At 39.9% G+C, this 16256-nt stretch overlaps 1 protein-coding gene across 1 annotated transcript in view; it reads left to right on the top strand.

The window, feature by feature from the left end:
• The window catches only part of AFF3 (ALF transcription elongation factor 3), a 292287-nt gene that overhangs the window by 165650 nt on the left and 110381 nt on the right, over nt 1-16256 (top strand). Inside the window, exon 7 of the mRNA XM_089511440.1 lies at nt 5768-5819. Coding sequence (XP_089367566.1) covers nt 5768-5819 — 52 coding nt within the window. The remainder of the gene's footprint in view (nt 1-5767; nt 5820-16256) is intronic.

The following is a 16256-nucleotide window of genomic DNA, read 5'->3' on the forward strand; positions in this document are numbered from 1 at the left end:
TAGGGGGAGATTACATGGCTCTTGCTGTATTTTAAATATGAATGTAGAATTGATGAATTAAGTACTATAAATAGGATAAAATTTCTTCATTTTGTACTGCTTTTAGGTAAATAGGTCAGGCTTTTTAAAATGAGTCTTACTGTTTCTTTAAAAAAAACCAACAATGACAATTGAATCTGTTGCATTTTCCAGCCTTCGGTACTGATATACCTAGAGTTTCTAAAATTCTTTTCTTCGTTGTCATTATTTGGTGGTTATAAATAGATTAATATCTCCCAATACCAGTTTATAAACTCCTGGGCTGTATGTATAGTTTGGAACATAAGATAAATTAACTTGAAGAGGTTAATCTGTACACACACATACACACACCAAAAAATAAAATTTTCTCCAAAGTTTCAGGGAGGCTCCATAAACAATGTGGGATGATGTACTAGAAGTGAGGCTGGTGATAGTTGGTTGGAACAATTAATGTCTTTTGCAAAACACCCTAAGTAAACTTAGGCCTGATACAAACCGGCATGAAGCGCCGCGCCAGCAGGCTGCCATTTCTTGGCAGTCTGTACTGCGCCTTAGCTTAGGATCCAGTTTTGGAAGACTGCACCCTTCTCTAGGAGCCCCCCTACCTTCTTTAGGAAGCCTGGGTTGTTTGGCAGAGCTGCCCTAGCACAAATTACACAGGGGCACAAATGGACAGAACTTCCTTAAGTTCCTTAAGAAGTTCTGTGCTATATACATAGCATGTGCCTAAATAAGGTCATTAAATACTTAGGCATCTTTAATTCATTCTCTCTTGTAGGCACATCCAAGAATCAATCTCTCATGGACTAAGAGGTGGGGAAAGGAAGTCTTCGCTCCAAAGTGGAATGGAGGCACTCCTCCAACTTGGTCCATGATCTGTCTGTGATATCCATTCTAACATAGTGATTTAATTACATTGAATGTTGTCCAAATGTCTGCCCTCAGTACTGCAAAGAAAAGAGAAAATTATTGTGTGAAATGAACTATTTGTTCTCTCCTCTGGCATTCCTGATTAGAACTAAACTTATCCTGAATATTAAAAAAATAATAATCATGACCCAATACTGCTCATTGTATAAAAGCATCCCAGTCATAAGTTGCACTGTGTCAGATAGCATTATTTGCAAATTAAAGGAGCAGCATTTGATGATGAAGAATGCTTTCTATTTCAATAGATAGCTTTGAAAAATGAGCTGTTACCTACTGAGGGGAAATTACCAGTTACCCACAGGGGGAAAATATTAGGAGGCTCTTGACTGAAAGCAGAACACCATTTTTCTATGGGAAGAACAGGGATGAAAGGCAACATGGGGAAAATTAGGGTAGAGTGGTGCTGTTTAATTACCAGAGAGTATTTGTCAGTGTTTAAAGGGGCTAAGGACATGAAACCATGGAAAAGAGGGTTTGTTTCAAACAATGGATATAGTAGTTGCAGCAGCAAGCATGGAAGGTCTAACTGGAGAGAAAGATGGACTACAACATAAGAGGAGAATAACTTGAATTACATGTTTTATGAGTAACATGATTTCAATCAGAAAACTTCTGTTGTTCTGATAATTATCACCAATGTTAAATTGTCACTATTCTGTTGCTTGTAAAATATACTAACAGTGGAAAAAGAAAACTGGGATAGGTGCACACCAGTGGGAAAGGCTGGGTTGGGGGCGGTAGCATCCAGGACGGTGTGATGTTATGTGGCGTCATGGTGCTCCTCTGGCGCTGCATCTGCATGACACAGTGTCAAAGGAGTGCTGCAACTATCATGCCCTTTGCTTTTTGTGGCTCCTTTTGCACCCTGCAAAGGTCATATCAGGGCCACAGTGTCCCTTAGGGGCGGTCTGCACAGTCCCATAATCCTGGAAAGAAGAGGAAGGAGCTGCTGTGTGCATGTAGTGTTTTTCCTTTCTCTCTCCCTAACACTAGTTATTTTTCAACATGTGCACACAGATGGACACACGCACGCGGACACACACAGACACACACACATTAAATTTTAAACAATGTGGAAGCAGTAACCTACCTCCTCTAGAAAGCACCATGTAAGGGCTTATATTTACTATTGTCTTCAGGGTAACAGTAGAAATTTCTTCCCTTGCTCCCTACAAGCCTTTGCTCTACCTGAAAAATTGCTGCAGACATTTCCCAAACTCCCAAAGCTTGTATCTGGATGAGGTACTGGAGAAGCTCTCTGGCTGTGAATTTTAAGTGCCTTTCTCCAAAATGACAGTCCCAGGATTCCATGGGATGTTGCCATTGCAGTTAAAGTGGAATATAGCACTATAATTGTGTCGTCTGGTTTGGCCTCTTGTACAGGACTTCAGAGGTCCATCACCAGCACACCTTCCCACCTCCTTATCCATTTAGCTTGAATCCAGAGAAAACGGAAGTACTCATGATAGGTTCTCCTGGCCCAGGGATGGCGGTGGTTCCACCTGTCCTGAACGGGATCAAGCTTCCCGTGAGGGACTCCGTACGCAGTCTGGGGGTGCTCCTCGACTCGTCGCTCCACCTTACATCTCAGGTGGATGCGACGGTCAGGAGCACCTGTTATCAGCTTAGGCTGATACGCCAGCTGCGTCCCTACCTGAGCCAGGGGGACCTAGAAACAGTGGTACACGCTCTGGTAACCTCTCGGTTGGATTTCTGCAATGCGCTCTACATGGGGCAACCCTTGTACCATACCCGGAAGCTGCAATTAGTGCAGAACATGGCAGCAAGACTGGTCACTAATACACCTAGGACCAGTCATATAACACCGGTCTTAAAGGACCTACATTGGCTGCCTATTCCCTTCCGGGTGCAATACAAGGTGTTGGTTATAACCTATAAAGCCCTAAATGGCTTGGGCCCAGAGTACTTGAAGGACCGCCTCTCTCCGTACAATCCGCCCCGCACACTCAGATCCAGTAGGCAGCAATTACTGAGAGTTCCAGAGGTTAGATTGAACAACACTACTAGAAGGGCCTTTTCGACCTCGGCCCCCATCCTCTGGAACACGCTGCCTATTGAGCTCCATTCAGCAACCTCCCTGGCCCAATTCAAGAAGGAGCTAAAGACGCTTCTCTTTAGGCAGGCTTATCCCTAAGCCTCTGCCTTGAGAGTCCTTCCCCCCCTCTGTTAAGTCCTTTTGTTAATTCCCCTTTGTTAGTTCCCCTGTTAGCCATTGGTGAGTCATCTGTGATTTGGCACAGATTATTTTATTGTATTGATGGTTTTAATAATGTTGTTTTAACAATTGTGTGATACTTGCTGTGAACCGCCCTGATGCTTCGAAGGGCGGTATACAAATAAAGTTTATTTATTTATTATTTTACAAGAATGACTGTAAAATCACAAGTGGAAAGTGGGGCGTGCCCAACTCCTGGCAGGGTTCCTACAATAAAGGATAAAATGTTAAATATAGTATCAAATTATTCCCCAAACCTTATTTTTATATTCACATTGAAATTGAAAACTTCTTCATAGGTTGAGGCAGATTATAGCAATAGGCCCAAGACATTTATTTCAGAACCCAAATAAGGCAGTAGCTTCTAGATTGCTGGGTATTTCATAAGAAATAAGGAGTCTTAACACTCACATTTCATTTGGACAATTCTTGCTCCAGCCCTTAAAGTATAATTGCCTGTCTCTTGAAATTAAACTTTTATCGGTAAACTACCATAGTGCTTTCTGTGCACTCTGCAATTATTAATGGAATAGGTCTCCTAGCAATAAATGTTTCTCCTTTAAGAGAGAGATAACCAAAAGAATATTCCAAATAGCAGAAGTTAGATTTTACAGAAAACCAATGAAGGCTTTGACTTGGCATTTGATGTTGCTGATTGATAGTTAAAATTAATCCAGATATTTGATAAAAAGGAATTGCCATTAATTAAACAGAGAAATATATAAACAGGAGATCTTTTCTCCTTCACTCCACATAGTCATTCCTAATCTGAATTTAAATACTTTTTGTATCAGTTTCCCCAGGCACTTAAGGAGCTCTGCTCATCCTGTAGTTTGTCCTCAGATGTATGCCTCATGTCTTGGTTGAGACATGCTAATCAGATATAGATATTTATGAATTTAGCAGTGCTATCCTGTATATATCTGTTCAGAAATAAGCCCCAATTGACTTCTGTAGGATTCATTCCTAGATAAGTGGAAAGATAATTATAGTTAGACACGGTTGCAGACAGTAGTTCTGATATCGGAGGGACAGTATTAGGCTAAACTTGAGATGGTGGACCTATGGGAGGGGGGTGTTCAGCACCTTGAACAGCTATTTTAAAATTCAGTCTATTTCACAATGTAAGAAACTACAAAACTATACCTTGGTTCCTGTACAGAAGAGAAAAAAATACTTCCTTTAGTCATTTCTTCTTACTGCAACCAGGAGCTCCCTGTAAAACTTCATTGTCCCAAGATAGAAGATAACTTTCAGAAATGGCTGGGGAGGATTCCCTGACCCCCTTCTCTTGGAAGAGAACATTTCAAACTCCCCCAATAGTTACTTCAAAAAAAAATGATGTTATGTGAGTGTCTGAGTATCTATAACTTGTCAGTATTACTGCAGTATGCCATATTATTTTATTTGTTAAGCACAGAAGGCACAGGTATCTGTAAAACCAGCCTGGCCCATGTAAGCTTTTGTGGTGAGAGGAAGATAGTAACTCATGCTATTCAGAAATCTTCCTTAACTTTTGCTGTTTGGGGGCATTTATCACATGTCCTGTATTACATGGTGTAATTGTTTGAGTATTGGACTACAGTTCTGGAGATCAGGGTTTGATTCTCCTTTCAGCCATGGAAACTGGGTGGCCTTGAGCAAGTCATGCGCTCTCAGCCCCCCAAAATCCCACAATAGTTTCACCTTAGCGTCACCTTAAGTTGGAAACAACTTGAATGGACACAACAACAATAAACCTGTATCTGAAGAGAGAATGGAATAAAACAGCTGGGCACAATAGATGTTTCCTGAAAGATTACTAATCCAATTTGTTCCCAGTCTTGGGGTCAATTCTGAAGTTAAGGATAGTTGAAATGTATGCAGAAAGTGGGTATTTACCACCCATAAAGATCTGGTATTCCTTCACTAAAAACTGTAGAGAGTTTTGGAAAGCATGAAAGGCCATTTTTACAGGCTGGGTATCCCAGGGCAGAACTAGGAGATGTTACTTTTTAAACAACATCTCCCAGATTCCACATGGCCAAAGATTCTGGGATTATTATTATTATTATTATTATTATTATTATTATTATTAACCTTTATGAAGCGCTGTAAATTTACACAGCGCTGTACATGCAATCTTTTTAGTTAGACGGTTCCCTGCCCTCGGGCTTACAATCTAAAAAGACATGACACAGAAGGAGAAGGGAGTGGTGGAGGGAGAGGGTAAGAGGTCCAGCAGTTCCTCTCTACCTCCGAGGCCTGGACCAAGGCAGATGGACTGGAGGGAGGGCTTGGCTTCAAAATGGAAGGTTAATCTTCATCCAGGGAAAAGTACCACCAAATTAATATTGTGTTGACAACTGATAATATAATTTATTAACATATTTAAGACAGTGTTTATTATTGCCTTGGTTAATGTAAGGTTTGTATTATTTTTTTTTTCCAGTTAGGAAATTTCAGGTATGATTCCTATAGTCCTCTACCTGCTGCTTAAAAATGTGTTTATATAGGTTCTGAAAAGCTAATGTCTTTAGTTTTTCTGTCTCTGATTATGAATTATTTATTAATATTCCTTTCTTTCTTTCCTCTCCCAAGGAAAAGGTGGCATTGAGCCAAAGAATCTAGAAAACAGGACATCACATACATCGTAAGTCAGCTTATTATCTGTGGTTAGAAATAATGGGAGCTAGATTTATTTGCTTTTCATACAGATCTCCTTGAGATAGTTTCTGCTTTTAAAATCTTGTTCTTAATAATGTTTTTACTTATATTTCTGCTAATTTTCTAGTATTTTTTAATATTTCTTTGACGTCTAAGAGGTTTGATAACAAAACAAACATATAATTTTTCAATTAGCATGACATCACTTCATAAAAAATTGAGTACTTTACATATGAAAACCACTTATTGGCTCACTGCCTAAAACATATTCTGCCACGTATTGCCTTCGATGTACTACTGTAATTTTTTTAAAGGCTGTAGTTTGCACCTTCCCCTTTGAATTACAGAAATCCAGTTACAGCTATCTCCACAATTTGCTGATATTTATAACAAAAAAGCAGAGAAATAGATCAGAAGATCCATTTGTAATGTAACAATTTTTTTTATTGTAACAGACTTGGGACTGGCTTGGTAGCGTGGCATTTATATGCTCCATGCCCCCAAGCCAGACAAAAGCCAGGCTGGCAATTACACACTGACTGGCTTCTCTCCCGCTCTGGGGCATGGTGCTTAGATGACACTTTCCTCAGAGCCAGCTTTTAGATGCAGTCATTATATCATTACATTGTGTTAAATTTGGATGATCTTGACATGATTTTTAATTCATTGACCACTGCCCAATCTGCAGATGCATCTGTGGAAGCAGACTGAGGGACGAAACATACTGGCATAAAAAGCCAACTTCCAGCCAGCTTGTGGGCATGGTGTACAGATGACGCATGTCCCCAAGACGCCTGGAAGCTGGCTTCAAGCCACCCAGCTGCTCAGACATGGCCAGCTTCCAGGTGCTCCAGTGGCATAGCATTTATATGCCGCATGCTGCCAGAGCAGCTTAAAACCTCCCATGGCCTGCGGCGGGCAGGAAAAGCCACCTTTTTGCTAGCCCCAAAAGCAGCAGCTCTTTGCTACTCCTTTTTCGGCCGGCTTCAAGGTGGGGCCGTGGCTTAGAGCCATATCACATTAAAAACAAACCCATGAAGGCAAATGGGGAAAATGCATTTGTCTTTCTGTCTCCACATGATATCAAAGCACTTTTGTTCTCTTCCAGTCATAAAAGCATGAGATAGAATCATAAAAGTGCTCCATTTGCCAAGCTGAAAAAATCCGTTTGACAAAAGCGACATTTTTACCACCGTCTTACACACTTTTATGACTAGAAGAGATCAAAAGTGCTTTGATATCATGCAGAGACAGAAAGATGAATGCACTTCTTTCTGTTTGCCTACTAGGATTGTTTTTAATGCAATAAAGCTCTTAGTCTCAAAGGTGCTACAAGACCCCTTTGCATACTGATATCCCATAAAAACATGGCTATGGGCCTGAGATGGAGAGGAAAAACGGGATCAATCCTGGTTTTTCCCAAACCAGTTGGAAACCCCACTGTCCACACAGCCTACTTCCAATGTCAGTCAAACAACCATGGGCAGTCCTCACCTTATGTTATCAGGTCACACCTCTTGTTGGTGTTTGCCTCCCCACTATGCATGCCAACCATCACATGAACACACCACCTGTGACTACCAATTACCTCCTTCTAGCCAACCAGCTGTCATCCCATTCTCACTGCATGAGAAATACACCGCCCATACAGTGCATCGGTGCACTCAGTGACACATTGACAAAGTGTAATCATGGAGTCCCCTCATACATGCTCCCTTCCCCCCTTCACCCTATGGCCTTCGTTGGACTATCTAGCTTATATATGTTTTAATTATATCCATTGCATTATTGGCAACCTGACATGTTTGTTGTTCTTTCACATCATGGGCTGTGTGATAGTTTGATAGTGTGATCGTGCAGCTGGCTACTTCTGTGCCTGTATGCTTAAATGAAAAAAAGTATGGCAAGTAATGGTGCCAGTGGCTGCATCTCATTGGCCCTATGGCACATGATCCAGGCTTCTTCCATATGCTGCCTGGGCTTTCCTGCATTCCCACACTCACATCATGGTGTTTCTATGTTGGTGTGATGATGCTCACTTTTAATGTTAGAGCAGAGTATATGGGCTTCTTTTTGTTCCAGTTTTTAGCCCCAGAGCACAGCTTGGTCCCAATTTCACTCTGTTTTGGCCTCATACACCATCTAAACTGCTGAAGTTCAAAATAGGGTGAAACTGCTTTATTTTGCCAGTGCAGACAACCCCTATGTCTCTAAATGCTAATCTTGGCTAAAGGTAACTATAGCTTGTCTAGATTTGAATAACAAAGCAAAATATGGTTAATCTAAAACAGGAGAAAAGTCTCCCAAACACCTCATCACAGAGGAGAAAAGAGGAGTTCAATGAGAAGGGGGCAGTGTGCAAGCCTAGGCTTTTCTGAGTTTCATTCTCATAACTAGGAATATGGTTCAAATGAGGACACAAGCTAGTTAGAAAGTCTGCTGTATCTATTTACATATCCTGTCAGGAAAATTCATGCCACAATAAAATGAATGGGAGTGTACTTGTTTTAAATGTGTTTTCCCATACCCTGTGATTCATTTCTCTGAAACCACAGCAAGGGAAGCTCCCAAGAGATTGTGCCCAAAAGTAGTACATGGAGGAGGGAGAATGGTGCATGGGACCCAATATTGAGCTAGACCTTTACAAGATGAAATCACACCCAACTGCTCTGAGTCAATTCTGCTATTAGGAACAATGTGGCAACTGCCTCAGGGATGGTTTTTGAGTGTTCATGCATATTTTTGTCAAGATAATATTTTTACTATAAAATAAGGGAGGAAGACCTAATGGGATTTTCTTCTTTAGGTGTCATAATAATTTGGATAGTTTTGGCTATTTCACACCTTGGCTTGAGGCATAGGAGGTATTTGCTCCACCATTCTGCTTACTAAGCAAAAACCTTTAGACAAACTTTGCCGTTACTTCTGTTGAAGTGCAAGACACTTTGCTTCAGTAAAAACTTGAATTTCCCTCATGAATCTATCAGTCTCATCTGAATTTCTGGACCATAAAGAAAATAACAGTTGGCTCAGCACCATAAATGAGAATGTATCTTATTGCAGAATTATCCATGTGTCTCAGGCTGATCAGAAACAAGAAAGATGGGGAATGGCGGAAGGAAAGGAAAGACAAAGAAAAGAGGATTAGCTGATGGACACCTTTTACTCCCAAACGCACATTCACATTATTTTATTCTCAGCTATTTTGGAAAAGGCTTTGAGGACACTGAGCTAAAGGACACTGCTTTGCAGTTTTCACCCATTAAGTCAGATGTGCAAGAACATTGTTGGGGATTTACCAATATAAAATGGTACTCTCTCGTATTTCTGAAATTGAATTCTCTCTTGATACTTTCTTGTGCAGAAAAAAAGAATAAGGATTGTCATCTCCATAGAAACAGTGTAAAGTGTATGTAAAACTATGTAACTAATTTAAAGTCACAGGAATTTTTGTATAAACTCAAAGTAACAAGTTAATTTCACTTTTGCATATCTGAAATTCCATGCACAGAGTGGGCATATGCAGATACAATGGCAGTTAATTCATCCTTTTTCTGGATTTACTGCTTTCATCAAACATTACTCTCACAGACAGATTTATTATCCTCCTGAATCAGACAGAGAACCATTCATGAGTGGAACATTTGCATTTAAGTCTTCCTGAAAAATGATGGGGGTCATCAACCTCTGTAGATTACTCAACAGTGAAAAAAGAAAGAAAAAAGATTCTAGCAGTATGTACTGTATTTATCTTACGAACATCCAGGACAGGTATATTCTGGGAAATACACATCTTCTTCCTCTTCCTGCAATGGAGCATTTACTACCATTCCAATATACTCCTAAACAATTGAATCTTTTGTATGGGATTCTTTGACATTTCCACACTGGAAAAAAAAATATAGTGGGGCAGTATAACTGTAAACTGGGCTGTGATACCCCATTGATGATATTGCAGCCATCACATATCACACGAGAAAGATGTGATAGATTATGATTTGCTGGAATAAGAAAGAACTGTGATAACTGAAAATAAAACTTTTGCACTAGCTACAAGTTCAATTTTAGGTATCATAAATATGTTCCAACAACATGTTTTGGATTTTTTCATATAATCTTCAAAAATGAAGTAACAACTTTTCTGTGCAAAAACTTTTGTAAATGATAGATATATGCACAGCTGACACCATTTCCTCATAGAATAGTAGCATGTGTCTCTTCTTTGCATCATACTCCGAAAAGTCATTGGCATGCCTTCTGTCAACTCAGCACCTATTGTTCATGCCACCATTTCGTATGACAGGCCAGAAGGAACATTCCCTGTGTGGAGTTTCAATTAAAATGTTTCAATTGGCAGGAAGTGGTGGGATGAAATTTCCATGGATCCTTCTCTCCCCCTTAAACCTGCATGTCATCATATGCAGTATGCTATTCTAGAGATGTTCTGTCACCAACCTAGTGGATGAAATGAAAGGGGGGGATATGTAGCTGCAGGGTGAGAAACAGGAAACATTGCCTCTGCTGTCCCACTGCAGGCATCTCCACTGGATCAAAAGTCCTTCCAAAATGGAAGAAGCCATTCTGTTTAAAGGGATGCTAGACAGTTGCTACATGTCAGTGTGGAGAAAATGAAAATTAGTGGATTCAATTCATGCCTGGTTCACCTGAATATACTATATGTGATATTTACCCTGGAGAAGTCAGAATGTACTTTATATGTACAGTCAGCCCTCCACATTCTTTCTCCATGGATTCAACCATTCACAGCTTGAAAATATTCCAAAGAGATATAAAGTCCAAAAAGCAAACCTTAATTTTTGACATTTTATAGAAGGGACACCATTTTACTATGACATTGTATTTAATAGGAATTGAGCATTCACAAATTTTTAGTATCCATCGGGGATCCTGGAACCAAACCTCAGCAAATCCCAAGGGCTTGCTGTAGAATGAACACACATACATACACACACATACACTCCACTATCAGATGCCACAAAAAAAAAATGGCCAGGATCCTACATTAGTCTGTGCTTCATGACTTTATGAATCCTTATATAATCCTGTTAGTGAGTTGCAAAGATGTACATCTGGACACTGGCAAGAGTCCTCCAGTGTCCATCAGAGTGTGCATCTCGTACTTCTGATGTACCATGGGCACTCCTCTTATGCTCTGGCACTTCCTAGCTGGTATATAGATATGCATTGAAAAGTGGCCCAATGATCATTTGTGCTATTGTACATCATGGTATGGCATATCAGTCACTCCACCATTGCACAATAGATGCCAATATGTTGTAATGTCATGGCAGCCCCTAGGTCAATATGGAGACTGTGAAATTAGTTCAGCTTTGCATGCATGTAAGGCTGCTTACAAAGGGATAAGTTCCAAGCAGAATGCCTGTCAAGATCTAAATGTCTTTTCTAAAATATCTGTCTCTGGAGGTTTATTCTTCTTAAGCATCTTCAGAATGCAATAATAATTTGTTATAATATTTACTTTTCTCCCACACCTTACCTCCCAGAACCTACCAGGATATTCCCATTTTTATAATGAATGAAGTTAATGTTTCTTAAAGTACTGGAGACCTTGAAAATTCTGTTGCCTATAATCTAATATTTATCCTTGAACTGGCACAAAATGTTGTAGCTTCATCGTACAGTTTTCCCATGTTTAACTGGAGCATAATTGGGGGGGGGGGAATTAGCCACCTAATAATGTCAAACCACTGTTTTGCTCAGTGATAGCTAGGACTTGAAAGATGGCATTTACTGATACCTCTAATAAAAAGTCCCATTAAATATGATGACATAGCAAAATGGTGTCCCTTATAAAAAATTGAAAATCAAGGTTTGATATTTGAAATTTATACTTTTTTGAACATTTTCAAGCCATGGATGCTTGAATCCGTGTATAAAAAATCCGTGTATAAGAAGGGCCGACTGTACTTAGAAAATAAATGACTACCTCAGAATATACATATATTCACCATGCCAGCCATCTCTTTAAATCTAAATAGTTATATATCTAGTTATTCTCAAAGATAACTCTTTATTGTATGCAGGTCAAATATCCCTATCCAAAATGCTTGGGACCAGAAGTGTTTTGAGTGTCATATTTTTTGTGTATTTTGGAATACCTATTATTTTTTAAACCAAAAATGTTCCAAATCTTTATCTGATAGTCTAGAACCTGAGTGTGTTCACAGCTTATTTTGTTGTTGGTGGTGTTGCTGCTGCTCTATTTTGTAATATGACCAAATATCAGTGAACACTGAAAGGAGAACCTAATTTTTAATTTTTGCAAGTTAATCTGTTTGGAAAGTATTTTGCTTAGATCAACTCTACAGAGAATTTGTAGTACAGTGACCCCTTGTTATCCGCTGGTTCCAGGATCCCCCATGAATAACAAAATCCCTGGATGTTCAAGTCCCATTAAATATAATGGCATAGCAAAATAGTGTCTCTTATATAAAATGGAAAATCAAGATTTGCTATTTGGAATGTATACTTTTAAAAATATTTTCAATCCGTGGATTCTTGAATCCATTGATAAAAAATCTGTGGATAAGGAGGGCTGAGTGTAGTTTGTTATTAATGGCTCGTTGATTTTGTACTTGGATGAAACAGAGACAGGATGACTATGTGAAATACTATAAATGAAATATTTAGAAGGATCCAGAAAGATAAGATGATGTAAGTGTTCTATAGAATTTTAGGAAGGCTGGAGAAAGATAAGAAGGTATGGTTTACTGCCTTCCTTTGATGACTGTTTGTTTTCCAGAGGATGCAGTCTTAATCAAAACCTCACTTAAAATATGTAAAGAAACAGTAACCTATTTCTGAGATGAAAAAGTCACAGAAAATAAATGGTTTTCTTTCTGACTGTAAATTGCTGTTGTATCTGTTAGAGTATAAGGTGAAGGAGGAATCTATTTTGTTTCTGGAAGCAGTTCTTTTATCTCTTCATTGATAGTAGGAACAGAATAATGTAAATCCTGTACTGAAGTTTCAACGAAGACAAAGGATGCTTCATAAACAGAGGTTATGGGGATAAAAATCTTATCCATCTTTTTAATTTTCATTCTTGTTTTGTAAATTGTAAACCATTTGTAATACATTCCAGTGCCCTTTTTCAGTCCATGGAATAATAATTATGATAAGCTTTATTATTCCTAGAATGCATTATTTGCTAACTGCTTGACTTGTTCCACACACTCTGTCTAAAAGAAATATTATTCTTATCTATATTATGCATGGCAAACTAAGACTGGTAGATGGCAACCTATTAGGTTGGGCAATGCTCTCATAGCATAGATAGAATCCTATGAGCTTTTAATAGCGAACTTGAGAAGAAAAATGCAGGCAACTACTCCTTCAATAGACATGGCTACACTGCTGACTTCTACCAAGGGCTACCAGGAGTGACATGATAGTAGTCTGTTGACACACAAAGACACACTATCCAGGCATGGAAAGAGCCACTTCACACACAGCTTGTGAAACACAGAAATACCATGGTACTCTGGCCAGCAAGTAGCTTCAGGGGGCTCTCTGTACACAAATTCTGAATTCTTTACAAAGAATCATCCTTTTTTGTCTGGAAAACAGATGAGGAAGAAAATCAGTGTAACAGACAGACAGGTCTTCCTTGGGCAATAGCTCTTGGTGACCCCCTGCCTATATACCATCATTGCCCACAGACTCTCCCTTGACATTTATGAGTCACCTGCATGCATGTCAGTCTCAGCGTGCAGCTGCACTGAAGAAATAATGCAGTTTGACACTGCTTTAACTGTCATGACTCAGTGTTATGGAATCCTGGCATTTGTAGTTTATTGTGGCACCAGAGCTCTCTGACAGAGAAGGCTAATTAGCTCACAGAATTCCATAGCATTGAGCCATGGCAGTTAAAGCAGTGTCAGACTGCATTATTTCTGCAGTGCAGATGCAGCCTCAGCCTCAACTTTGTTGCATGTCTCCCAGTCCCACATGTGCTTTCTTCCCATCTTTGTTTCATATAAGGTTGTGAAAATTCTTGCGGCAGGGGGGAGGTTTGCATGGAAATTGATGGACATTTATTGACATATTTTTAGTTAACATGGGGGTGAAACACATGGTCCTAATGAAGTGACTTCCGGCCACTTTGAAGGTGTGCTAATTAGATGACACATGTCTCCAAAGCAACCAGAAGTTGTCCCAAGACTGTGCTCTGGTCCTTCGGATTGGAGCAAAAAGGAGCTGGGATAATTTGGTTCCTGGAAGCATCAGTCGGCCCTAGAAAGCACAGCCCTCCTTGAGAGCAGGTCATGCGGTTGGTGGGGTTCAGATCTGCTTCTGGCCAGAGTGGACCTAGACTTCTCTTTCCCTCCCATCTGTTCCAGCCAGTACACATTTTTCTTCATTGACTAATAGATTTCTATGTATTTTCCCCAACTGTTCACATTTTAGCCATTTTGGTTTTTCAATCTGCAAACACAATCAAACAAGAGAATAATTACTTCCTGGTTATTTCTATCAATTTTAGTATCATAAGCCTCATTTAGTCACCATGTTCAGCTTTTCCCACAAAGTTCCAAACACATTGTTTTATCGTGATGGTTTGTGTCCTGCTTGAGCTTTTTCACTTTCTCATTCAGACTCTTTCAATGAATCAAACCTTTCTGTATCCAAACAGCTATCTTTCCAAAAAGAAGATAGGAAAAGTAATTTAGAAAGCTGGGCCAAAGCTAACAAAATAAATTTCAACAAGGAGAAATGTAAGGTACTGCCAAAAAAAAAAAAAAAAAAAAAATAGATGAGGGCACCTCGCTTAACAAGACTACATGTGAAAGGGATCTAGGAGTCCTAGTAAACCACAAGTCAACCGTGTGATGCAGCAGATAAAAAGGCCAATATGATTTTAGGCTGCATCAACAGAAGTATAGTGTCTAGATCAAGGGAAGCAATAGTGCCACTCTATTCTGCTTTGGTCACACCCCACCTGGAATACTATGTTCAGTTCTGGGCACCACAATTCAAAAAGGATGTTGAGAAGCTGGGGTGTGTCCAAAAGAGAGTGACAAAATTGGTGAAGGGTCTGGAAACCCTTGAGGAAAGACTTAGGGAGCTGGGTATGTTTAGCCTGGAGAAAAGACGGTTAAGAGGTGATATGATAGCCCTGTTTAGGTATTTGAAGGGGTGTCATATTGAGGATGGAGAAAACCTGTTTTCTGCTGCTGCAGAGAACAGGACACGGAGTAATGGATGCAAGCTGCAGGAAAAGAGATTCTACCTAAACATTGGGAACAACTTCCTGACAGTAAGGGCTGTTTGACAGTGGAACACACTCCCTCAGAGTGTACTGGAGTCTCCTTCCTTGGAGGTCTTTAAACAGAGGCTGGATGGCCACGTGTCAGGAATGCTTTAAGTTTTGAGTTCCTGCATGTCAGGGGGTTGGACTGGATGGCCCTTGTGGTCTCTTCCAACTCTATAATTCTATGCAAACAAAAGGAAAAAAAGGCAGGGTACAGACTGCCAAAAAGGGCAGCCTACTGGAGGGAAGCCTCAGCTGCCAAACGGCAAAGCTTCCTGCTGGTGGGAAAAGAACCCACAAAAAATGGGTTCTTTCTACGCCACGGTGGCAGCGTAATGAGTGCATCACAGTGTGCCACTGGCCCGCACGTGCCGCACGGTGCCGTGCGGGTCTCCTGCGGCGGTGTACAGGGCACCGCCATTTTGATGCCCTTGTCATGTGCAAGGGTTGCAGGGAGTCTGGAAGCGCCGTGCCGAGACAAACCTCGCACGTGACGAGGATGTTCTTTCTGGCCCATCTGGACCAGGCCAGAGTTACTTTATTCTGGAGCACAATGTGGCTGAGAATGCAAAAATATGCTTTTGGGGAAATCCATTCATTCTCTAGTCTCTAGATTTTTATATTTAATTTTGGCATTTTTAATCTAATTTCATTTTTAATATACTAAAGCACTAATTGTCTGAGACACAAAGCACTGCAGAGTTTTTCTACATATAGGATCTTGTTTGTAGGAAGGCATACATACCACAGTATTGTAAGCAATTAGCACATAATTGCAATAAAACAGGTCATTGTAGAAAAGTTGTAGAGTGTTCTAATTGACTGAAATCTTATAGTACTTATTCAAGCACCTTAAATTAATTTAACATAAAGGTGGTTTAAATGATGAGTTTAAAGCTAGCAGAGAACTTTCTAAAATATGTCTGGTATACCTCTCCCATTCTCAGCTACTGTTGTTTAAGAAATTCTGTAATTTGATTCATTTGTGAATTAATACTTTTGAGAAAGGTGGAAACATGTGGGACAGTAGACAAAAGAACAAGAGAATGAATTCTGGCATTGATCCAATTCAAATAACTCTCACTTTGCAGGAGGGGGGGGGAAGTACCCCTTAGGACTGAGGTCATA

This window comes from Sceloporus occidentalis, unplaced genomic scaffold (genome assembly GCF_023333645.1).
Source record: "Sceloporus occidentalis isolate IW3139 unplaced genomic scaffold, rSceOcc1.0.p SCAF_2, whole genome shotgun sequence".
Classification (NCBI taxonomy): domain Eukaryota; kingdom Metazoa; phylum Chordata; class Lepidosauria; order Squamata; family Phrynosomatidae; genus Sceloporus; species Sceloporus occidentalis.